Here is a 25,506-nt window from a genome sequence, read left to right as displayed (position 1 = left end):
CCTAAAATTTATATGGAACCACAAAAGACCCCGCCTGGACAGCCAAAACAATCTTGAGAAAGAAGAACAAAGTGGGAGGCATCACACTTCTTGCTTTCAAGCTATACTATAAAGCTGTAGTAATCAAGACAGTATGACAGTGGCATAATAACAGACACATAGACGAACAAAACAGAATTGAGAGCCCAGGAGTAAACCCATGCAAGGGAGCCAAAAATACTCAATAGAGAAAAGACAGTATCTTCAATAAATGGTGCTAGAAAATTGGACATTTACATGTAAAAGAATGAAAGTAGACCCCTATCTTACACCACCCATGAAAATTAACTTGAAATAGATTAAAGATTTCAGTGTGAGATCACAATCCATAAAATTCCCAGTAGAAAACATCAGAGCAAAACTCCTTGACATGGGTCTTGGCAATGATTTTTTGGATATGACACCTAAGGCACAAGCAACAAAATAAATGAGACTACATCAAACTGAAAAATTTTGCATGGCAAAAGAAACCACCTACAAAATTAAAAGACAGCCTATGGAAAAGGAAAAAATATTTACAAACCATGTATCTGATAAGGAATTAACATCCAAAATATATAAAGATCTCATAAAGTTGAATAGCAAAAAACCAAGTAATCCAATTTAAAAATGGGCAAAGGACCTGTATAGACATTTTTCCAAAGAAGATATACCAATGGTTAACAAGTACATGAAAAGATGTTCAACACCACTAAATCAACAGGGAAATGCAGATCGAAACCACAATGAGATATCATCTCACACCTGTTAGAGTGTGAGCAATAAAAAGACAAGAGATAACAAGTGCTGGCAAGTATGTAGAGAAAAGGGAACGCTTGTGCACTGTTGGTGGGATTGTCAACTGGTACAACCAATATGGAAACATTATGAAGGTTCCTCAAAAAATTCAAAATATGATGCAGAATTTCCACTTGTGGGAATACAGTTGACCCTTGAACAGGTTTGAACTGCATGGGTCCACTTATACTTGGATTTTTTTCAGTATTAAATACTAAGGTACTACATGATCTACAGTTGGTTGAATCCACAGATGTAGAACTGTGAATGCAGAGGGCCAACTCCAATGTTTTACACCGATTTTTCGACAGCACAGAGGGTCAGCATCCATAACCCCCCCATTGTTCAAGGGTCAACTATTATATCTGAAGGAAATGAAAACACTGTGTTGAAGAGATAACTGCACCCCCCGTGTTCATAGCAGCATTATTTGTAATAGTGAAGACATGGAAACAACCTAAGTGTCTGTCGATGGATGAATGGATAAAGTTGTGGTTTATACACACACACACACACACACACACACACACACACACAATGGATTATTACTCATCCATATAAAAGGAGGAAATCCCGCCATTTGTGATAACACGGATGGTCCTTGAGGGCATTATGCCAAGTGAAAGAAGTCAGAGAAAGACAAATACTGTATGATTTCACTGACAGATTGTGTTTACCAGAGGTAGGGAGTATGGGGAGGGGAAATTGCATGAAGGGGGTCAAAAGGTACAAATTTCCAGTTATAAGTAAGTACTAGGGATGTAATGCACAACATGATCACCATAGTTAACACTGCTGTATGGTATATATGCAGGTTTTGAGAGTACATCTTAAGCGTTCTCATCACAAGGAAAAAAAAATTTGTATCCATATGAGATGATGGATGTTAACTAACCTTACTGTAGTAATCATTTCACGATTTAAGTGAAATCATTATGCTGTACACCTTAAACGTATATAGTTTGAGAAGAACCAGAAAGAGAAGTTCAATTGTTCATACAATTGAATTGTATGTTCATACAACTGAATTGTATGTCAATTCTATCTCAAAACTGGAAAAACTTTTAAAAGGTTGGGAAGATGAAAAATATCTTTAGCAATCTGATATATTAAAAAAGGTATCTCACATCAATCATTTTGCGTTAGTTTATTAGTGATGCCAAACATTTTTTAGAGTTCATTTATAAGTCTTTTGTGAGTTACCTGTATGTGCCAAATGCTCGTTATCTTCTTTTTGGTTTCTAAGCTCTGTTTATATACTAAAATGCTTAATTTGTATTTAAATGTTGCAAAAATTTCCCCTTTTCATTTGCCTTGTACCTTATTTCATAGTTTTTTTTTTTTTGAGGTACAGAAGTTTTAAATTTTTTATATAGCCAAACATCAATCTTTTTTTTCATGGTTTCTTTTTTTGCTTTTATGCTCATACCCAAAGGTATTTCTACATCAACAATCTTACCATACCCCTCTCTTGATTAAAATGTTCCAGGGGCTCTTCAGGAGAAATCCATCTCCTCCTGGTGCTCCAGCCTCAACTACTGTCACCCTATAGGCACTTGGGGTCCAGTCAGGCCAAGCAGTTATGCTTAGCCCTGTCTACTTAGCACCGTCTGTTTGGAAAGCCAGTCCTCATCCAGCCCCACGGGCTCACCACCCATCTCCACCCCCTCTTCCCGCATGTCACTGAAGCCCCAGCTTGGATATGACCACCAACTTTATCCTTTTCTTCCCCCCATGCCCCTCCTCACCCAGGTAACTCCACTCCAGCCCCCACGGCCTCCTTGCTTGTCCTGGGACGTGCACTGCGTGCTCCCTTCTCGGAGTTCTGTCTGCAACGTGCTTCCCCCGATTGCCATTCACGTGGTCCCCTCCTCACCTCTTTCAGGTCTCTGCTCAGACAGCATCTTCTCAGCGAGGCCTTCCCTGAGCGCCCTACTGACCTTTGCAGCCCACCTGTCTTCCCGGCCCACACCCCCATCTGCTAACCTCTCTCGTTTTAGTTTTCCCTCAGACCATAGTTCCATCTGACACACCTCATATTTTGTTTGTTTATTGTGTGATTCCTCCCTCATATCCATGAGAATAGGGAGTTTTGTTTTATTTCCTGCTGCACTTCGAAGTACCGAGGACATTGCCATTTGCCTGGCACAGCATAGGCAGCAGTTCGATTTGGAGATGGAGGAAAAGGCGGTAAGAAGCGATGAGTCCCAAGAACCAGCCGGGAGGATAATCTGATGCGGCAGCATCTTCCTGCCCCAGAATCTCACTCAGCCCCTCCCCAGAGACAGCCTGGGGAACATGGGCTGGCATGCGAGCCTGCGTTTGTGCGTGCAGGTATTAGAGCAGCGGCTGTCCTTCCTGCCTTGTTTGTCTCCCTACCGCCTCAGAAGGCTCCTTTAACAGACGCCTTCTCTCCCTTCTCTCTCTAGAAGCAGATGTTCCAGGAGAGGAGTAGCCGGATGCTGCAGGCCTTGTCCCCGAAGCAGAGCCCTGTGAGCAGCCCCACCAGGAGCCGGTCCCCTTCACGCTCGCCGTCGCCCACCTTCCCGTGGCTCCCAAACAAAAGCTCACCCCCCTCCTCACCCAAAGCAGCCTCAGCCTCCATCAGCAGCATGAGCGAGGGGGATGAGGATGAGAAGTAAAGGCTGCCGGCAGACAACAAGGGCCACGCCACACAGGCTGGGGGGAGGGCGGGGCACGGGGGACGCCTGAGTGGTGTGGGAAGGGAAACAGTCGCAGGAGCTGCAGCTCAGCCAGGAGACCCTGAGCTCTGCTACGGGAAGGCCTTGAGACCAGCTCTCCCTCAGTCTCCACTCAGCCTAAGACTTGGGCTCTGCATGGACGTTTCCCGCCGGACAAACTATACAAACTGCCTTAGCATCATCTAGAACCACTCTCCTTTAACCTTGCTAAGGAAAGGTGCAGAGCACCCCTGGGAGACTTGTACTGAGTGGGGTGCCTTCTGCTTTGCTCCTTACACTGACCCCCACCAGATATACCACCTGTGGAAGCGGCTGTTCCCTAAATCTACTACTTCCAGCTCCTAAGGGCCCTGCACGTTGCCTCCTACCACCCAAGCTCTGCCAGAATAATGTTTCCAGTAGAGGTGGCAAAGTGCTTCTGAAATAGTCAAGCTACAAATGCCAACCTTCTCAGTTTAGCCACGAGACCTGATGTTGCAACACAGTTGCATCAATTCTTTCCAGTTCCAGGAACGTGGCGTCTAGACCAAGCCTTGCTTTAGGCTACATATATCAAAGGTCACCTAGCGTGAACCTCAACTTCTTATTCCAAGGACAGTTTTGTCAAGGAGAACGCCACCTAAGGTGTAATGTCTCCTGGTTGTACTCTTTCATCATTGGTTTGACTTCATTGTTTTCCAGAAACTACCTTAATCTGTGGGAAATGCAACAAAACAGAACATCATATATATACATACATATATATATATATATATATATATATGTATATGTATATAAAGGAGCCGCTTTGCTTTGGCTCCAAGTTTAGCAGGTGGTAGATGTTTCCTGAAGCTTCTCCTTCAAGGATGCTATTATGGAATGGCTTTTCCCATTTCTGACCAGTTAACAGTTTCATAGACCTCAAGTAACGGTTTGATGTACCAAACCACATAGTATACCAATAGGGGGTGCTACCTGCACGTATCTGTTCTATGTATGCTCCCAATACGCCATCCAGGGTGTGTACCATATGCAATATGAATCTATGGTGGTGGCATTTTACATTATCCCCCTCTCCTGCTCTCACCCTAATACCCTGCTGAAACCCTTGGTCTTAAGAACTACCTGGTTCCCTTGTGACTTGGGCACTTTGTCAAAAGCTCATCCTGCATTCCTGTAGAAATGTCCCAGCCACGAAATCAGCATGTTGTGCTCACAGCCTCCCATCATCTTTTTGGGTAGAGGAAGGCTCTGAATAGTTTCGCCGAGCAAGGCGGGAACCTCAGCATCTGGACGTTCCAGGTAGTCCTGTAATCACCCACCTCCCCGGCCCTAGGTTTCAAATGGGATGAAGGCGCTAAGCATGCCCGCTGAGTTGTCTGAAGTTACTGTTCCCTAAGCACAGGTAGAAATGAGCAGGTAGAGGCAAGATGTAGAACCACACTCTTGGGTAGAAGAGGCATTGCCTGGCTGTCCCAGTAAAGCCAGAGGCCCAACACAGCAACTTGCGGACAGAGCCCGGCATCTCTTGTGACAGAAACTCTCCCCTTCAGAGACCCTGGGAAACAGCCTTCTGGGTGACAAGTGGGGCAACCAGTGAAGGAAGGTGGCATGTCTTTCCCCCTCGTGTTGGGGTTGAACTACCTCCCTACCCACCTGGAGATAAGTGGTGTTTGTTGGGAAGCAAAACCATGAGGCTAAGCTGGCTGGGGACCCCCTTGTTCTGGGCACTTCCTCCAGAACTGTGTCGAACACTCACGGGACAGAGAGCTGGTGGGAACATGGCGCGTGCGAAGAAAACTTGTTGCCGTCAAGGCCCAGAGCACTGCTCTGCTGAGAGGGGCAAAGGCCCCGTTCCTCCACTGGGCCCGTTTGGTCTCTCTCCCGTCATGTACCCAGGGCACACTGGGCATGTACGCCCACCATCTCCTGAGCGGTGACAGGGTGAGGAGGCCCGCTGGGCAAGGCAAGGCAGTGAGAACAAGGGAAGAGAAAAGGAGAAAGAGGGGCCTGGAGAAAGGCAAGAAGGTTAAAGAAAATCTGCGTGCTCAAACCATTTCAGGGCCTCCCTTTGTAGGGGAAACTCTCTTGGGAATGCCTTTTATGGGCTTTTGCCACGGCCCAGAGCAGATAAATCCACTTTTACCTGATTCCTGCTCTGGAGCAAACAGCTTGGAATTGATGTATCGGGCAGATTCTAAGTTTTCAGGCCTCACACACCACACTGACAGGTGCCGCTTACATGACTCATCAGATTCAGTGCCATCCTAGCTGCCAATTATGGGAAATGACCAATGCCTGGGATATCCCAGGGATGGGCCGCAACAACCCCCAAGTGGGTTCTAAGTCTCACCCTCTGTCCCCCTCCTGACCTGTAACAATACCTCCCCACCCTAAGGCTACGAGATTACCGAGAAGGAATGAGGAGATCCTGCAACCCAACTTTTGATGCTTCCTGGCCACCAGTTTATCCCTGCCCCTCCTCCCCTGCTTGGGAGGAGATGGGCTGGCTCTTTGTTTGGGCCGGCCAGTCAACAGTAATGGCCAAGAGTGCGTTAAGGCTGGAATGAGAGACGTACAAAGTGTGACACAAGCTTGGAGAGGTAAGCAGGAATGACAAAAAGCAAGGAAAGGTTCTTTTGCCCTAGACAGGGAAGGAAGCTTCGGACTGAGGGCTGGAGAAGAGCAATTTAGGTCATGGAGGGAGGCAGGTTACATGAAGATGGGCGGGAGGGGGAGCATAGTTCCTTTCCGCTCCCTTACAAGTGTCAGTCACTCCCTAACAGGTGAAGGAGGCAGGCTTTCTTTCACAGCCACCCAAGGTTAGTGGGTACCTGTGCAGGATGTGGGTTCCCGTCCCCCCACCCCGTCCAGCTTCCCCATTTCAGCCCTTCTCCATTAGCTGCCACATCTTACTCCTGGGGACCCTGAAGTCAAATGTTCACCAGCTAAAAACATGGGGCAACTGTAATGTCATAGTCACATTGAATGGCCTGTCTCTGGCAAGCCAACTCCCGTGGGCCAGGACTTTACAAAGGCAAAGGAAACCAGCCTCAAGAGGAGTGATCCCAAGACCTAAGTCTGCCTTCTGACCTGCTCTGCGGGGAAGAGACACAGCTGCGGGATGGCCAGCTTGCTCCATGCCTTAGGCTGGAGTTACTGAGAGTCCATCCTTGGAGGGAGGGACGGAAGAGCATGGATTCGTTCTCTCCATCTTCGGGACTTAGCACCCAGGCATACCCCAGGGAGAGACTTCGAGAAGGCGACCTACACTCAGCTGACTCAGATGAGCCTGAAGGGAGCAGAGATATTCCTGTTCCTCAGGCATCCGTTCAGCACTAGTCTTGGCCATCAGATTTTTCTTTTTTTAAAAAAACAGAATGAGCTCATGAGGCGTTTGCAACTTCTGCCTTCTCTCTAGACTTGAGTTTTTTGTTGTGTCCCTGCAACGTGTCCCGGGACAAAGCCATAAGAAGATCATACATACTTAAGACTATGCTGTACATGTGAGACAAGAAGACGACGACTCGCCTGGGTTAAAGCCCGACCTTATGCCCAAGCATTTGCTCTGGTGCTGAATAACGCAAACTTCCGGAATCAGCCCCACTTCTCCCCACCCCCTCCTACCCCTGCACATCCCCCTCCCCGCTCCAGACCCACTCCTGCTCCCCAATGGGACACGGCATTGCCAACTTGTTTATAAATAAAGGGATGCAGAATTGCACTTTTGCCTACTGTGTTTCTTAAAAGCGTGGTGCTGTGCATTCCCACTCATGAGCTCCGGCGCAATATGGAAGAGTGCAGGTGTGGCCGCTGTCCTGCCTCCACCCAGCTGGGCCCCAGCCCTTCAGAATGATGGGTCTGCGAGCCGTGCAGCACGGGGCCAAGCCTGGAGTTGCCAGCCGGCTCACGCCTGACATGGAAACGATCTAAAGGTCCATCAGCAGAGGAGTGGATAAAGAAGATGTGGTACATATATACAAAGGAATACTACTCAGCCATTAAAAAAAGTGAAATAATGCCATTTGCAGCAACATGGATACAACTAGAGATTATCATACGAAGTCAGTCAGAAAAACAAATACCATATGGTATCAGTGATATGTGGAATCTAAACTATGACACAAATGAACCTATCTACTAAACAAACAGACTCATGGACATAGAGAACTGACTTGTGGTTGCCAAGGGGGCGGGAGGGGTGAGGGAGGGACGGAGGGGGAGTTTGGGGTTAGTAGATGGATTCAACAACAAGGTCCTACTGTATAGCACAGGGAACTATATCCAATCTCCTGGGATAAACCATAATGGAAAAGAATACAAAAAAGAATGTATGTGTGTGTATAACCGAGTCAAGTTGCTGTACAGCAGAAATTAGCACAACATTGTAAATCAACTATATTTCAATTAAAAAAAAAAAAAGGCTGCTTAGGAGCACTCACCTGGAGGGGAGGTCACGGAGGGAGCCCGGCCAGGACCCTGAGTTGTACGCTGCACCGCCAACTTGCTTTCTGACCTCGGCCAAACCACTTCACTTCTCAGACCTCAGCGTCTGCTTTTGTAAAATGAAGGGGTGGAAGGAAATTGTTTCTGAGGTCTCCTTTGACCGTAAAAGTCTCTGAATTTAGGAGGCAGCCTGCGTCGTCCCTAAGCTTCTCCAGCTATGACGCTGTCACTGAGCCACCTGAGGAAGTGCTTACCCTTCACTGGGAAGCTGGAGACCTGACCTGCGGCCTCCACAAGCCACGGCGTCAGTGCCGCACTCATGCTCCGCCCACCCTTCTTATCTAGCTGCCTGGCGGCATGCTTTTCACCTGGACTTAAACATTGGGGCGTGGCCATTTCCACCACTTCTCCAACCTTGGGGAAAAGCTCCTTTGGTCAGCTGGAAGCAGAGAGATGGGGGTGGAGGCTCTCAATCAGGATTCCAAATGTCAACAATTAAGGCAGATTGATGTTCTGAGAATTGTGCTCATGCCCTCCACTAGCCGAATTTAGGAGCGTCTATTAACTCCATCTGGAGGGGTTTAGCTCTTTGAAATGACAACAGTTCTAACATTAGCCTAGATTCTAGAAGAAATAGAACTAGGCCTGCAGGCAGCAAGGGAATTTATTTAAAAATAGAATACCTATCGTTCACAGACCACATTACTGGGCTTTTGCCATACAGATCAAACACATTCTCGACAGGCTGTATTTAGAGTCACTTACAGGTTTCCTCTTCACTTTCCATGATACCTCAGAAATGTTCTCAAGGGAAAATCAGTTCTAAGGCATAACAAAACTCATGTTTAAGAACTCTGATATTTGCCCCAAAGAGAATGAGCCTTTGTTAACAAACCCCTAGGATTAAAAGGTGCGCTATCAAAAATGTTTACACACACACACACACACACACACACACACACACACACACACACACACACACACACAGTCCTCTTGTATTGAAGTCCTCACAGCTTATTGGAGTTGAATGTTTAAGCAACTTCTCCAGGTATTCAGCAGAGGCTATTAGATAAAAAGACTCCTACAGAGATGCTTTTCAGACAAAGAGAGACAGTTCATTAGCACCAAGTGTATACCCAGTGATCAAACTCTTCACGAAACCATCAAGTAAAATCCTTAAAATAAAGAAGAACCAGTAAAATCTGAAATATCATTAAGAGCATAAACATCCACAGGTGCTAATTGATCTTTACCTTAGGCCCTGTACTGCCATAACTTATATTCTAGAAAAACACCACCACATTGGTTGAATGTCAGCTGCAGTTGACCACATGTGGGAAACTTGAAGAGAAATGTTCAGAGTAGGGTTGACTTGTCTCCTGTAAGCAATTTTTATTCTCCTTACCTTTGTTATCTCTCTTGGGGGGCAGGGAAAGGAATTAATCTGCAAGGTTACTGTACTCTATTCATAAAAGCTGAGTTCTGATGGAGGGATTAGACATAACTAAAATATTTGATACATAATCTTCCATTTTAAAAGAATTAATGAATCCATACCTGAAAGAGCTGGGACACTTTACCTCTTCCACAGGGACCTTTTCAACTTCTTATACTTGCAAATGAACTTGTCGCTCTAAAATTTCCAAGTTCAAAGAAAACCTGTCATCTTCTGCCACGCACGTGGCAGGACATGACTCATTACATAGCTTGAGGCGATAACCAGACTTTCTTGTCTGATAATCACGTTCCACTGGACGGATGTTGGCAAGATGCCATTTACTGGTCTCACCATACAAACTGACATTGACACAGAGTCATTGATTCTTTTTCCATTTTTTCCCATATCTGGTACCCAGGGATTAACAATAAAGTAGTTGAAGAGGTATGTGTGTTAGTTTCCTATTGCTGTAACAAATTCAGTGGCTTAAAACAACACAGGTGTGTTATTTTACAGTTCTGGAGGTCAGAAGTCCAAAATGGGTCTTACTGGACTAAAATTAAGGTGTTGGCAGGGCTGCATTCCTGTCTGGAGGCTCTAGGGGAGAATCCACTTTCTTGCATTTTCTAGCCTGCATTCCTTAGCTCGTGGCCCCCTTCCATCTTCAAAGCCAGCAATGGCCAGTCCAATCTTTCTCACATCACATCACTGTGACACTCCTTCTGCCTCTCTCCTCTATGTATGAGGGCCCTTATGATTACATTGGGCCCACTAGGATAATCCAGGACACGCTCCCTATTTTATGGTCATCAGCAACTTTAATTCCTTCTTGCCGTGTAATAAAACACATTCCCAGGTTCTAAGGATTGGGACGTGGACATCTTTGGGGGGCCATAATTCTATGACTGAAGACAATGGTCATAAACCCTTGAACCTTTTTCCAGATCCTAACAGAGTTGAGGAGCAGTAACCCTCATGCAGAGATTCGTGTTCCTCTTTTTAACATTCCTACATCTACTCGTGATGGACCCCTTAAATGTTTCTTTTGAGTCTTGACATCCACAAGAGAAGCATGAAATAGGTATAATGGGAGATGTTGGACCCAAATGAACAGGCTAATTGGTCCATGAGGAAAGGAAAGGTTGGGTCCTCAACTCATGAACATGGAGCCGTGGCTGGTAGAGAAGGAAGTTTAAGAGCTTCCCTCCCTGTTCTCTGTACATATCCTCCAATTCATATTTGGCTATACCAAGAAGACAAGAAGTGAAAGGGTAGCTAACCAAAGTCTTTGATCACTGGACACATTCTTGCTGAAATAAGCCAAGGAATACAGTTTCTGGCTATCAGGCAGAATCTGTTTCCTACCAATGCTCCCCCTGGTTTGTTTTTGGTTTTGTTTTTCTGGTCATTGGAGGTTGACCACAGCCAGTTTAAGCTGGGACTCACTTCCAGCCATCCAGTATCAAGGTACGCCATGCTCCTTTCTAGAGTAACTTATTTTTCCATGGTTGCCTTTGATCTGCATTTTAACTTAAGGTCTCACATACATTCCTGTCTGAAGCATTCAGTAAACATTTACGTGAGCTCGTAGGTGCTGGAGATATAAACATGAAAGAGGACACAATCCCTCCCCCCACCCCAATTTTAGTTCAGTAACTTGACTCTCAATTCTGACCTCTGACTGGCCCAGCTTCTGGCTTTACTGAGCTCTTGATGAACAGTCCATGTTTCAGACTGTGCCAAATAGAACTTGACAATGATTTGACTTACTAATTTCACTTTTTTTTTTTTCTAATCTCTTTGGGGTGGAGTACTCTAAATTTCCCAGAGTGCTAAGAAAGATTGCTAACTCCTACTCAGAATGGGGGAAAATAGAAAAAAAATAGATTCGTAAAAGTAGATTTTCTATTTATGAGAAACCACTTGTTGAGAATGCTGAACGGGGGAGGCTGGTGACGTCACCCCTCAGCTGGCCCGTGAATAGGAAGACTCTGGGCGAGTTACCTAAGTCACAAGGCGTCAGCACACTCTTTCCTTAAAGGCCTTACCAAACAGGGGTGGGCCCTGGCCTGGAATGAACTCTATTTGAACAGAGCTGATCTATGGACGAGATGGTCATTCGATGTCTCACCTTAGATTCTTCGATTGCAGGGTGGCTGATGGACTTCTCCCAGAATAATGGGGCAGAATTTGCTTTCATAAACTATTATTTTGTTACCAGTCGAAGCCCTAGAAAGAGAGCAGTTTTCATGTAAGAAGCTCGTTCCAGTGATTGTGCTAAGGTGACAATAATTATCTCTAACTTTAGAAATAATGACACTATTATATTAAGCTATTACTAAGGAACTGTTGAACGCTTTTGCATCCATCACTGTTGTTGAAATCATGAACATGTTTACTTTGTTTGAGCACTAGCAAATTCTGTTTGGACAAGAATGCCAGAAAACAGTAAGAGTAGCATTAGCTTAGAGTTTCTTGCACAGAAGGAAACAGCAAAGCTGCTCAGTTGTCCGAAATCCAAATCGACAAGGCCTTTTCTCTCTTAAGTATTTCCCAATTACCTATTAAATAGAACATCAATGACCCTAGGCCTGCTCTATGCCAGGGAGACAGGATTTGCTGCTGCCAGCATTTTAGCCACTCTCAGAGGCTGGTCTGTGGTTTGGACTTGATCAGTGGTTTTTCAGTCCTGTCACATGTTAAAATCTCTTAGAGAACTCTTCAAAAAAGACTTCTCAGACACCATCTGACGGAGTGGATCTGAAATGGGCCCCAGGACTTGGAGATTCCAATGTGGCCAGGTTGAGACCCTCCAGGCTATAGTCAATACTTCAATTCAGAGAACAAAGTGAGCCTCTGAGAGAACTGGATTCAAAGAGGGTGACAATCAATGCCTTTTGTAGCAAACATGAGAAGTGACGTGCCAAGCAGCTAGGACAGGAAAAGGTCGAGGTATCATCTTGTTGTTTTCTTATCCAAAGAGAGACTCTTATGTTGATGGAAGTGTCATCAGTAGGCAGAGGACAAAGGATTCATTTTAAGACCAACATTTAGAAATGACAAGGGTACTGTCAAGCACCCAACCCAATGACTGGTGAAAATGGGTACTCGATGTTAATTTTAAAAAATGCAACAGCGTGTAATGGCTGTACATCGCTGCACTGTCCAGTATGGTCGCCACTAGCCACAGGTGGCTATTTGAATTTAAATGAATACCAATTAAAAATTCAGTTCCTCAGTTGAACTAGCCACATTTTAAGCGTACAGGTGGCTAGTGGTGGCCATATTGGACAGCAAAGCTAGAGAACGTGCCCGTCATCACAGAGTTCTAGTGGTGGACGGCGGTCTGCAGCAATCCTTCCCAGAGGCAGCCCCTCCTATGTGATGCTTTATAATTTATGCATGTGATCAAAGAGTACGTCTCTGTGACTATGAAGTGAACACCTGAAAGCATCAGCAGATAATCATTTGTAAACATGAATTCTGAAATGAGGACAAGGAAGTAAAAACGGACACTCCAGTGCAATGCTCTTCAGCAGCTGCATGGAACCACAGACTCTTGAGCGAGGGTCTCTTTGTGAGTCTAAACCATACTTACTTCCTGAATTTCAAACAGGGCAGGACTGGCTGCTGCAAGAATGCTCTTCCCCAGATGTGAATGACGCGTTAGCACAGTGACTGCTGGATGGACGATTTAAGAATTCTAACTAAAACCACTGTCGCTTTCAAGAGTCAGTGGTTTGGTATTCTTTGGGCAAGATACAGCACAACATGAAAGCAGCTGATTAGTAATCGTTTCACATTTTCGGTTTTAAAGAGAGCCCTGTAACATCAGACCTGGGAAGAACCTTGGAATCATGCAGTCCAACTCCCTAATTTAATAGATGAAGATACTAAAGCACAGTTAACAGGGAGCTGGTAGGGGAACCAAGGCAAACATACTGATTTCCTGACATTAACACTCCCCAAGAATCATCCAAACCCGAGGTTCTTGCCTCAAACTTTCTAGAAGTTTTTTTAGTGATGAGAACACAGGACAGGCAGTTGTGCGGTTCCCAAATTTGAAAAAAGATACCCATTCATCATTGAAGACTTAGTAAAAGAATGACACATTGGCAAATAACACGAAGACCCCACCTCTTAGTTAGTCAGGAAGTACCTAAGTGCAGCCAAGTGTCTTCGGAGGCACTGGGTTCTGGTGTCAGTGCTGCACGAGCTCCTCAGAAGAGACCATGGAACCAACAGCTCTTTAATTGAAAATGTCAAGTTTTTTATCTTCTGCATATGGCAGCAGTTTCCAACTTACATTTTTTAAAGAATTCCCCTGGGGCATTTGTTAAAATCAAGATTCCCAGGCCTCCCCCCCAGAGAATCTGAATCAGAAGAGCTGAGGCAGAGCCCAGGAATCAGCATTTAACCAGCACCTCAGGTAATTCTGGGGTAGGTGGTCCATGGCCAGTCAATCCCAATTTGTCCAGGACAGTCCCAGTTTACATCTGTTGACATGGTTTACAGCGTAATTATTAACAGTGCTCTTTCTCACTGTCAAAAGTGTCCTGGCTTGGCCAATATATTGTATGGTCCCCTTTCTCCAATCTCTGGATCATATTATGAAAACTACCGCTATAACGATTCACTGTTAAGCAGTTTATTTTGCCAAAAGGCGAGCTGTATGTTCCCTGCCACAGAGAATCCAAAGAACCTGTCTTTCCTTTGAGTGATAATAAACATTTTAAAAAGTACTCTTGCCCATTCCCAGCAATTTGCAAAGGTGCCTGGTGCTGTTCACGGACTGAATTTCAGAAACCGAGCGAGCGGACGGCGGAGCTTACAGGTGGGATGGATGAGACTACAGACAAGAGCTCAGGAAAAGACCACACTGACGCGCAGTGAAACACAACTACCACTTTATTGTTCGATGACTGCAGTACACCATTGTCCATGTGCTCCGGGACTCGTCGGGCTCTGACACACACCAAGGATGGCTCCGCGACTGATGGGGAACATGATCTGAGCCACACACTTCCCCGGTCATGTTTTTCCAACAATCACAAAAACAAAACACTTTTCTCCACGGAACGTGGAGCGACTAATTACCTCAAACTAAAGTCATTCTTCACTTGTAACAGTGTGTACCAGCCAGGCCACAGAACAGCACAGAACACGAGGGGCCGGGCTTCCCTCTACGAACCACAAGGCAGCTTGTGAACACTGGACACACGCGTACATTTCACTGTAACTAAGCTGACAGCTGCCCAAAGCCAACCAGGTCAGATTTGGACTTCGGGGTACAAACACTGTAATGAACGTTCATTTCATATACACGTTACTCTTCTTCTCTTGTTAAATCAGCTATTGTTCCCAGTTTAGACACTGCTTTTATGAGTTAAGGAGTTATGATGGAAAAAATCAGCCAAGTGACTTTACATTTCAATGCAGCATTAAATATGTTCACAATGGTATATTTTACTCCACGTTGACTTTTCTTATTTGGTTCAAGCATTTCTTAACTATTCACAACTTGTGTTCTAAATCTGGGAAATATTGAAGTTACAAGCACTCATGTACTTTCGTGAGGATGTGAACTTAGACCAACAGATGGCATGATGCGTATATAAACCTGAAGCAGCAATTACAACCTCAGATGACTTTAACACCAAGGAACTCTGCAGAGATCAGGGTTAGCCAGGATGCTAAAGTGATAGGGTTCACTCTCCTAAAACATGCATCATGTCGTCCAGGACGGACTCGAGCACAGCCTGGGTTTTTAATCAGAGTGGAGCATTCGGTTCCAGTGCAGCACAGCGAGAGGACAGAATAATAACAAGGAACATGAGAGAAACAATGGAAGAGGCAACAGAGCTCAATTCCTCCAACAGTGAATATAGCCAACTTGCATTTTTTAAATACATAATACTTTATACTTTCTAGATAAACCCTGCCTTGGCTGTCTCCTCAGAGCCAAGATACATTTAGTTCGGTCTAGTCTAAAAAAGAATTTTAAGCATATGCACAACTTATTGGTCAAATTCACATGCCAGCTCTAACAGGAATTTTAAAAGTAAAAAGCAAGATATCAAAGGACTTTACGTGATGCTTTCCCCTGGAAGAGTCACACAGGCAGCTAGAGAAAAAGGGAGCAGATACAGGATCTTGGCAAGCCCCTTCTATTTTAGGTTTTATGCTGGTTATGACAGCCAGGCAAAACCTGCGTCCTGATGGCGATCGGCAAGCCAGGGTGCGAAGCCTGCGATCTTGCCTGGTCCCTCTCCAATGGCCGGCGGTTTTCAGTGTTTTCAGATCCCTACACTTACAGGCTGTAGCTGTAATTATTCTAAAACATTTGTTCTAATTAAACATGGGGAATAGTAACCTCAGCAGTGTTTTAGATAAAGGCACAGGCCAATTCTTCATGTAAATATAGTGCCTTTTAAAATACTGATTGAGGTTTCCCATGGATATAAAAGTTCAAATGACAAAAGAAGATGGAATTTATAAGAAAGGGGTGCCATGATGTATTAGAAACAGCAATATAACATTTTATACTCATCCTGCCTGTTTTCGCCAACTCCTCATCACTCTTGTATATCAAGCATGGCCAAACGGCAAATGCCTTTGACTTCCAATGAGATTTCACTTTTGTCATTGCCTTTTTAATGCCTGGCATATATGAAGAGCCAAAACAGTTAGAACTGAATGTTAAGGTTCTTTTCGTTTTCTCTCAAAAAGAATCTCAAGGTAAGAATATTTTAAAACATTAAGTAGTTCTTTTATCAGTAAGCATTCCATTCTAAATGTGTCATTTTCAATGAATTTGGAAGGCAGAGATGAACGGAAGAGCCATTAAGCCAGTCGTACGTAAGTGCCAGGATTAGACATTTCTTCACTTTGCTAACTGCAGGGCGAACATATTGCTTAGAGTACATATGATCTTTGACATTTGTGCTGTTTTGGCCCATTTGCAAAAGTCAGCAGGCCATTCTGAGGTTGGCAAAAGTTAGAATTATTTAATAGAATGTGCTTTTAAGTGAAATTTTATTATCCTACAAGGATTCAAATCCAATGGGAAAAAGAATCTTCACTGAAAAGCCAAGAAGCAAAATCATCAACAAAATCAAATTCCAGGATTTCTCTATGAAAATCTCAGAGAAGAGTGATAAAGAGGTCTTTGTATACCTACTAAACAAAGGACTTTTAGGTGTCCTTTTATTACGAAAAAGCCTAGAAGCACATAGAATCTGAGTGCTGATAAGGGCTAAGTTCAAGTTTCTTGGGTAATCTTGTGTTCCTGAGATGACAATACTCTCGAAACTCTAGCTCTAGAAATTTAGACAAGAACTATCAAATCTGAGCACACCAGGATAGACTTTCAGAGATTTTCATGGGGACTCTTATCAAAGGCTATCCCTGAGACATGCAAAGGTAGTGAAAATGTAATTCTCTGAGTCCAAAAAGTATAACTTACAAGATCAATTTGATCTCTTCACTTCTCCCTTTAAAGAAATAACTAAAATAAAAGGATTTATCATTATAGTCTAAACTCTTCTGTTCTTTAAAAAAAAAAAAATCGTTTTATTTAGGGAGAGGCCAGGCACGGGCGGGATGCTTTCACATACATTCTCTCTCCCAATACTTCTCTTAAAAGATCACTTCTTTAAAGGTACAGAAATAAAAATAGACTTCTTACAATTATAACAAACTTAGTGGAATCCCAAAATAGTTGCATTTTAAAGAATGCAACTGCAATTCTTCAGTTTTGGAAACTATGTAACATGAAAAAGTTAAGCAAACTTAATGGAATCCTCAAATGATGAGAACTTTTAAAGAATGCAATTACCATTTTGTACTTTTGGAAAATGTGATATGAAAAACAAATCCAAAATACCTCTCTATGTAAATTAAAGCTCAAGACATGGTATTCAAAATTAAAATGATTTACATAATCTACTATACTTTGTTTTTTTTAGTAATTAACCTTCCTGAGGCTGATTTTGTTCTCCTTAGTGTTTGCTTAACTAAAGTGCTTAATAAAATTTCTACAGAATATATTACCCTCTTCATAGATGAATATTATTTTGAACTACAATCTGACAAAAATCTAACTACATTTAATTATGCTTGATTAATCCAAATGTCACTGAGAGATTTATAGAACAGAGAAATATTTTTCAGGTTAAGTTCATCCTCTTTTCCACTGCAAGCTTCCTGGATCCACTGTTACCACAAATCTACTACTCATTTCTCTAACATCAAAAAAAATCCCACCAAAAATATTGCCAATAGTCCAAACTGGACCGTGGGACTCCAGGCATCAAGCTCTACTGCTTATCCTTTTCAAGAGATGTGCAGAGGCCATCAAAGACTGAAGTCACCACTTCAAATTGGGAAGTGAGCCACCCCTGCAGAGTCAGCAGTGATGGAGGGAAAAGGATACAGAGACGGGAAGTCAAATACTATTATGGATTTATTAAACATTGCGAGGATATGAATGCGAGATAAGGGGTGGGCTTTCTTTTAATGCAGGCACTTAACTGCATCAGACATTTGTTTGGAGGCTTTCAGTAGTGATGCCCTAAGGTGCTTTCATTTATATGCAAATAAGTCAATTTAAAGGGCGACAAATCGGCTCTACTTATGGGAATAATTCAACTCATCCCCTCTCCTGCCACAGCACTCAGCTCTACCCTCCCTGGGACCAGACAGGCAGGTGTCAGAAAACCGAAAGTGTCCTCCCAGGCTCTGCTGCTGCCTCCAAGGGAGCAGAACCACCACCGAGAGCCACCTGTGTCCCAGCATAAGTAGCTGCCCGCGTCTGGCTCCACTGACCCCATCACTGGGATCCTGGGCAAGTCAAGTCCAGGTTTTATAGATAGATGAAAGAAAAGGCAGAAACAATGGTTTCTCAAGGATTGTGTGACCTCAATATTGCTGTCATTTTATTTTCTTCATTTTGGGGGTTGAACACAGCTAATGCCAACCTACAGACTTGAGAGGGAAGCCGCCTTGGCTGACCCTTTCCTCCACCTCTCAAACCAGTTCGCAAGCGTTAATGTCCTCCTGACAAGCAGCTCTTTTCACTCCAGCATCATCAGCCAGAAGCTGGAATTGGGAAGATTTGGTTTCAATCATGATTTCTGAAGTTCTACAAAGACACATCTGGAACTGCTCTGATTGCATTTTCGTTACGAGGAAACAGCAGCCCACACCATTCAGTGCAATGTGATGATGAAAGCTGGCTCCCCTCACCTGACCATGGTTCCCCGCAAAGGGCTCAGCCCGCTCCTGGACCCAAAGTCACAGCGCCCCGCGGAGCCAGGCCCAGAAGACGGCCTCTCCAGATGCAGATGAACAGACACAAAGGAGACAAGAACTCAGGGCTCACCAATGCTTCCTCGTCCAAGGAACCCACCCGTCCGTGACAATGAAAACAAGTTACAGGGTTCGGTGCTTCCACCACCACTCGTCCTTTGCAACCCCCTTCCCGCCTTTATTTTTCTCCCAACTGTACTAGAAACTTTCCTTGTTGAGTGTCTCGTCTGACCCCCAGCCCGAACGTGAGCCCCGCGAGGCCAGGACTCCCGTCTGCTGTCATCACTGCCACGTGCCCAGCACTGGGCATTTCTAGCGCGCTGGAGACGCTCGCTATTATTTAAAGGGAGGAATGAACATGGCTTTCCTTTCCACAACTCCTCTGTCTACCACCTTCACTTCTTCCGTCCCTCACACGTGGACATGTGTTCCATTCTGCACTTCACACCAGGATGGAACCAGGGCCAAGACTCTGACCTGAGGGGAAGGCACTGAGCAAGGCTGTCACTCCCGCTCCTTGATCACTATGCTCGGCTCTGAAGGTGAGGAAAGTGTGCCCAGTGGAATACGCTGCCCACTGAGGAAAGGAGGCTTCAATCCTACAAATAGGCGAAATAAAACCCCCAATCTGTGATCCCCCTATAAATGCACTTTTGAAATATCAGTTTGTGTGACAGTAGGTCCCAGACTTACAAACCATCTCAAGGTATATTCATGAATATCAGCAATCATCCTGATGAGGACTTAACTCCTTCCTATTTCTTAATGAACCACATTTTAAGATGGGTTGATGAAAAGACAGGTAAGAAAACCTGTGTCACAGTAAAGCTCTCATAGGGTCACCACCCTCCATTGGGCGGCTCAACTAGCAACCTGTTAGTAAAAAATAGTTTAAACTTCTCTTGATAATTCTGATTATGTGCTAGTTTGAAATATTCCATCATATTTAATTAACTAATAAATCACTGTCAATGGCTGGTAACTTTTTAAGTTCATGAAAATGTCACATGCCCCCTGTTTTCAAACCAGAAGGTACTGACCTCTCTAATCAATGGATCAGGAACCCAAGTTAAAAGTTATCTTTCCACAAAGAACAATAAACAAAAATCCTGTATTAATTAAGTTATTAATGGTGCTTTCCAGCTAGTGATATTGGTTCCATCTGTTGACTAACATATAGCTTATGATTAGGAAGGACATTATCTTCAAAGTCAATGTTTAGGCAGCTGGACGGCTGGGAAGATGGCAGAGTAAATCATGTTTATATAAGTGCTCCTGCCCTTCAACACATACATCCAAAAGCTGAAAAAGAAGCTGTCTATGGGGAAACTAATAAAAGCCACCACCCCATACCGAGGACTCCAGGAGAGCGTCTGACAACCAAGTTGAGGACTAATCAGAGGAGGGTCCTCGAAGCTGTCAAGCAGGCCACAGTTGCTGGGCAGTTGCTGAGAGCGTTCCAAAGGACTCTACCAATCATTTCTTAACTTGGAGAAACAAAGCCTGGTGGCGGTCAGGACAAGCTGAGGGCACACTGCGTGGGCATGTTTCCCGAAGCAAAAACTAGGCGGGGTGGTTGACATCTCAGGTGCGCCGTTCGTGTGCAGAGGAGAGAAACAGTAACTCAGGAGCCAAACACACAAACACTGACTACATATAATCCAGCAGAGCAGAGGGACGAACCCACCACACTCCTGCTGGGGCGACATCTAATGGACATGGGGAAACTCGAGGGCAATCCTCTCCCCCGTTGGGACCCAGCCCCCCCAGGGCGAAGGATTCAACAGTGTCCACGGAAGGCACTCCAAGGACGCTTTGCTTCACTCCTCCTTCCCCCGCGTCCAGATAGCAGCATGGAAAACAAAGACAGCCTCTGCCATTACATTCCATCAATATCCAGCCTTACAGTTCAGGGGCGCAGGTGATCAAATGCTTCTCACTTGAAAAAGGAGGAGTCAAGGAGGATTTATCCACACTCTTCTCGGCAGATAGAAATGGTCCCATGCAAAGACCAACAAATAAGCAGAAAAAAGCCATCACAATACTTCTGCAACAAGAAAAAAGCAAAACAACACAAAAGGAATGAAAGAAGCAAAAGATAGATAAACACATTCTGGAAATAGAATCATTTCAGAAACCACGAAAACAGAGTTCAGCTTCCCAAGAAACGAAATAAGGAGTCAAAGAGGACAACACAATGAGAGAAAAAGCTGGCAGAGCTAAGGAAAGACACAGAGGAAAAAAAAAAAAGAAAACTGTAGCAGAAGTGAAAGCCACATGGCAAGCATTGGGGCCCAGAATCAATACCACAGAAAACAGAATCAGTGAAATGGGAGGTTAAGACCTGAGGAAAAAATCACACAGCAGGAAGAAAGACAAGGAGACCAAAAGCAATCAAAGGAAAGATAAATGTGAAGGACAGAGAACAGAGAGCCAATATAGGGACAGACTGTTGAACAAGAGAGCCAATAAACCGATAAGAAATGCAGAAAGGCCCGAATGTCAATGTCTTATGCTCACTGAGTACCAGAAAAAGCCAACAGATAACTGTTGGCCCCGAGATACACTCGAATGAAGTTACTGCATTTCAAGGATAAACAAGAAATCACAAGTACTCAGGGCAAACAAGCAGTTCATCTACAAAAGGGGAAGAAAAATCGGTCTGGACTCAGCCCTCTCAGAACCACCACACACTAGAAGACAACAGAGTGATGTCTCCAAAGAACTGAGGGGAAAAAGACGTGCTCCAAGAATCTGAGAGACAGCCAAGTTACTGTTCATAAAAGACGGCAACAGAAAGGCATCTGTAACTATGCGAGAAAATCCAACTGAAACTGTAATCCAGTCCACCGAGAGATAAAAGCGTCGACTCTCGAATGTGGAGTCATTGTATGAGAAGGCTGGCAGCGAGCACTGACTTCATTCAAACATAGAATTAAGTCTAAATAACTCCAGTAATTACCTACAGTTATACACTTTAAAGTCGGCTGCCTTTCTAGGTAACAGCCGCCAAATCCATTCGATTATCTCCACTAACTATGCCAAAATGAAAACACACAAAAGAAAACCTTTCCTGAATGAAATTCTCTGACACTACAGAAAAATTTTGGTTTATATCTTACCCTTGAGGGTTAATATACCCAAGAAACTCCTCAAAAAAGAGATAATGCTAATTACCTGGTGCATCGCTGAGAGCATGGACCTAGGAACAAGACGACCCAACTACTCACTTTGGTTCTTCCATGCCACCGTGGCAAACCACTGAACTGCTTTGGAACTCATATGAAAAAGAGAGATAATACCTGCATGGTCCACCGCGTGGCATTGGAAGGATCAAACAGGATGCTGTATGCGAAAGTTCTTTGGAATCTATAAGCAAGGGTATAAAACCACGTCACCCGATTGGATGGCAAGAACCCACTATATTAAGGAGTCAAAATCAGTCATTCAGAGACAATGAAAGGATCAGATGGCTCCCATGGATCCATCACTACTTCCTTCCTCTTGTTTCTCTCCATTTTCAAGTCACCTCTTAGCACTATAAAAAGGAAATTCAGTACTTCCACAGCTCACAGCTCCTGACCGGAATTATTTTTAATTTGGAAACAAAGACAGTTTAAGAACTTAGAAAGATGTTGCCCACCACCCGAGGTAAATGTCTGTCAATTTCCATTCACTAATTCAGCTAATATTCATTAAGCACCTACTATGTGCCAGGTCCTACTTCAAATAGTAGACACTGTCCCCAAATACTTAAAGATGAGTAAATGAGAGGGAAATGCAGGGCAATTTGGGAGGACTAAAGAAATTTAGCTGAAAGAAGGTTAATGTCTATGTACATTACAACATGTAGAAATGTGACCAGATACATAGAGACAAAGCACAGCAACCAGCCAGAGGGATGCACCTAAGTTCAGAGAATGATGTACAGCCAACAGGAAGGATAAATGGATACTTGGGGCAGCTAAATTGTGTGAATGCAAGATGTTCTGAAACTCTTCTTATGGTTGCTTCGGAAGCAAAGTTAATTTCTTAATGCAGAAAACAAAGACAGGTGAGGCAAGATTGTCCTGGTGTCAGATGGATATGAGTAAGCTAAAAAGTATATCAGTAAAGGACTACCAGTTAAGTCATTGAAACACTGAAAGAAATCTTGACTTTTGAAAAAGACCTGAAAAGAGAGGAATATCATAGGCTTTTTTCACATCAGCTTTTCCATCTGCATCCTTTACATGGAGCTTGGGGTGAGGGCATAACAATCAATGGGAATTCCTCAAGCACACAGAACAAGGCAGGAGGGAACACTCCCGAATCTGCTGCCTCCTTCCCTTACAGCATATCACACGTGAAAGTGTAAAGGGCTGTGGTTGGAAATGCAGGCCAAGTAAGATACTGACAGATGATCTGAAACTTGTAAGAAAGCTGGAGTCTTTAAAAATAAAGGGCTGTTATTTTTACATCTTTATACCACAAGGAAATAATCATATGGAACTCAGTCTTCAGGAAACAGACCTCCATACGGACCACCTCATCACCCATATCTTGGAAGTACGTCGGTCTTTTTCTTACCTGAATAATTATGAGTCCCCTGATGAGAGCCTTCTAAGGATGGGAGAGATGAGGTCTTTCTAAAGATGAAAGAACTATCATGAGCTCAGGTAACATAATAAAATGAAAGAATATCAGATTTGGTGGAACTAAGAGAAACAGAGGTGCCATCAAGCCAAGCGCAGCTGGTCAGAGCACAACTCCACCCAGGGGAAAACTGTGACTAAAGAAGGAGGAATACTTTACAAGTGACAGCTCTGAACTCAGAGAACTCAATACTTAAACACTGGATGGAAACATTTACACGGATGTTAAAAGAGAGCAGAAGTCAAAGTAGATCATAAATATATGAAAAATTATAGTGAAGAGAAACACATCCTGTGGAGCTTTATAAGTTGTGAATTTTAATCTGGACTCTCAGCTTCTGTTTCTAAGAGTAAATACAACATGGCTCCTCTTTCCTCACCCCAAGTCCTCTGCCAAGTCCACCTTTCAGCAAAAAATAAACTATGGTGAAAATCAGATAGACAATTCTAAAACCGGCTAAACTTCATGAAAATATAAATTATGAAGACCTGGGGCATTTTTCAAAATAAACTAGAAAGAACTTTTCCCTTCGGTCTATTTTACGACTAGTAAAGTGCATCACATAGGGACTTAGAAAACTACAAAGGAATATAACATGACAAAAGGACAGTATTCAGAGGTAAAACTGTTACATAAGCATAAAAATTCCACTTCCCACTCTTTATGAACTTCATAATGACCAGAAGGTAGACTTTCACCTAAGATCTTTGAAACCAAGCAGTTAAGTGAAAAATTCCAAGACAACTTTTGGAATGCTTTAATTGACAGAATGGAAGTGTACAAATGAATTTCAAAATAAAATCTATGCATCCAAGAGGAAGATCTAACACGAAAGTACCCATACCTCACAATGAGAATCCGGTCAGATGGAAGAAGGCCAAAGTCTAAATCAGAGAGTGAGGAGGGATGCGTAAGAGAAAGGAAGGGCCCAGGGACCGAATTATCAAGACATGCTAAGCTGACGTCCTCAAATTCCAGACTCCCCAGGCCTTAGCTGGTGGTTTGGGACAAACATGGTATTTGGTCAGCAAAGAGCAACAGTAGATATCAGCTGTATCTGGAATGGGGAGGGAGCTGAGACATCTGGGGAGACTGCAGACACTCTATGATAACGAGGACAGAGGTATGAGGACGCGAGTGCTAACAAGGTTCTGTGTCCCCTTATGACAGGCGCCAACCAAACCACGACAACGTACTACAAAAAATGACTCAAGTTACTACTTTAGTGGAAGATCTGAAGTAGCTACAGGAAACTTCTGTGGAAAAGGTCCATCTCATACAGAGAGAAAATACACATTCAGACACTGGATTAACTATAGTGCCACACGCAGAGTCGGTGGAGGAAAGGAGTTCTTTCTGGGTGACTTGCAGAAGACCATCTTTTCTTCATGGAGAGGACCGAAGCATTCAGTTCTTTACAAAGTTCTGTTAGTCTTGAACTTGTCCCTACAAAGAAAATAATGGGAATATCCACAGTGAGTTTATGAGGACAACCTTCTCTATTTTACCCAAGACTTACTCAGAGCATTTAGTTACAGTGATGATTCAAAATCCCGTGCCTTATCTCAGAATTATTCTCTATGGTTACTACAGAAAATGAATTACCATTTAATGACTTATATATACTTTAAAACAGTTCTTTCCTCTCAGTTAAAAACCTGATTAGAAATGAGGCATCACTGGGCTTCCCTGGTGGCGCAGTGGTTGAGAATCTGCCTGCCAATGCAGGGGACACGGGTTCGAGCCCTGGTCTGGGAAGATCCCACATGCCGCGGAGCAACTGGGCCCGTGAGCCACAACTACTGAGCCTGAGCGTCTGGAGCCTCTGCTCCGCAACAAGAGAGGCTGCGATAGTGAGAGGCCCACGCACCGTGATGAAGAGTGGCCCCCACTCGCCGCAACTGGAGAAAGCCCTCGCACAGAAACGAAGACCCAACACAGCCAAAAATAAAAATAATAAATAAATAATAAATTTTAAAAATTAAAAAAAAATGTTGAATTAAAAAAAAAAAAAAGAAATGAGGCATCACTGCTAATGGGTATGGGGTTTCTTTGGGGGATGGTGAATATGTTCTGAAATTAGACAGTGGGTGAGGATCACACAACTCTGTGAATATACCAAAAGCCACTGAATTGTACACTTCAAAAGGCTGAATTATATCTCAATAAAGCTGTAATTAA

The 25,506-nt window shown here is 43.8% G+C and overlaps 2 protein-coding genes and 1 long non-coding RNA gene across 8 annotated transcripts in view; 2 read left to right on the top strand and 1 right to left on the bottom strand.

The window, feature by feature from the left end:
- The window catches only part of PCYT1B (phosphate cytidylyltransferase 1B, choline), a 178,489-nt gene extending 171,268 nt beyond the window's left edge, over positions 1-7,221 (top strand). For 4 of the 5 annotated variants that reach the window (XM_082447234.1, XM_082447239.1, XM_082447233.1 and 1 more), the window contains one exon: positions 3,246-7,221. In XM_082447234.1, the coding sequence (XP_082303360.1) occupies positions 3,246-3,458 (213 nt within the window). In that variant the 3' untranslated portion in view covers positions 3,459-7,221. Of the gene's footprint in view, positions 1-2,906; positions 3,007-3,245 lie in introns of all 5 variants that reach the window. The other variant, XM_082447237.1, reaches the window with a different exon arrangement.
- LOC309653016 overlaps positions 1-25,506 on the top strand; it is a 633,104-nt gene that overhangs the window by 332,423 nt on the left and 275,175 nt on the right. The window lies entirely within an intron of this gene.
- The window catches only part of PDK3 (pyruvate dehydrogenase kinase 3), a 76,767-nt gene continuing 65,532 nt past the window's right edge, over positions 14,272-25,506 (bottom strand). For both annotated transcript variants that reach the window (XM_082447214.1, XM_082447213.1), the window contains one exon: positions 14,272-24,771. In XM_082447214.1, coding sequence (XP_082303340.1) covers positions 24,741-24,771 — 31 coding nt within the window. In that variant the 3' untranslated portion in view covers positions 14,272-24,740. The remainder of the gene's footprint in view (positions 24,772-25,506) is intronic.

Source organism: Balaenoptera physalus, assembly GCF_965194825.1.
Source record: "Balaenoptera physalus genome assembly, chromosome: X".
Taxonomy (NCBI): domain Eukaryota; kingdom Metazoa; phylum Chordata; class Mammalia; order Artiodactyla; family Balaenopteridae; genus Balaenoptera; species Balaenoptera physalus.
The sequence above is the reverse complement of the archived record's forward strand: the minus strand, read 5'-3'. Positions and strand labels throughout refer to the sequence as shown.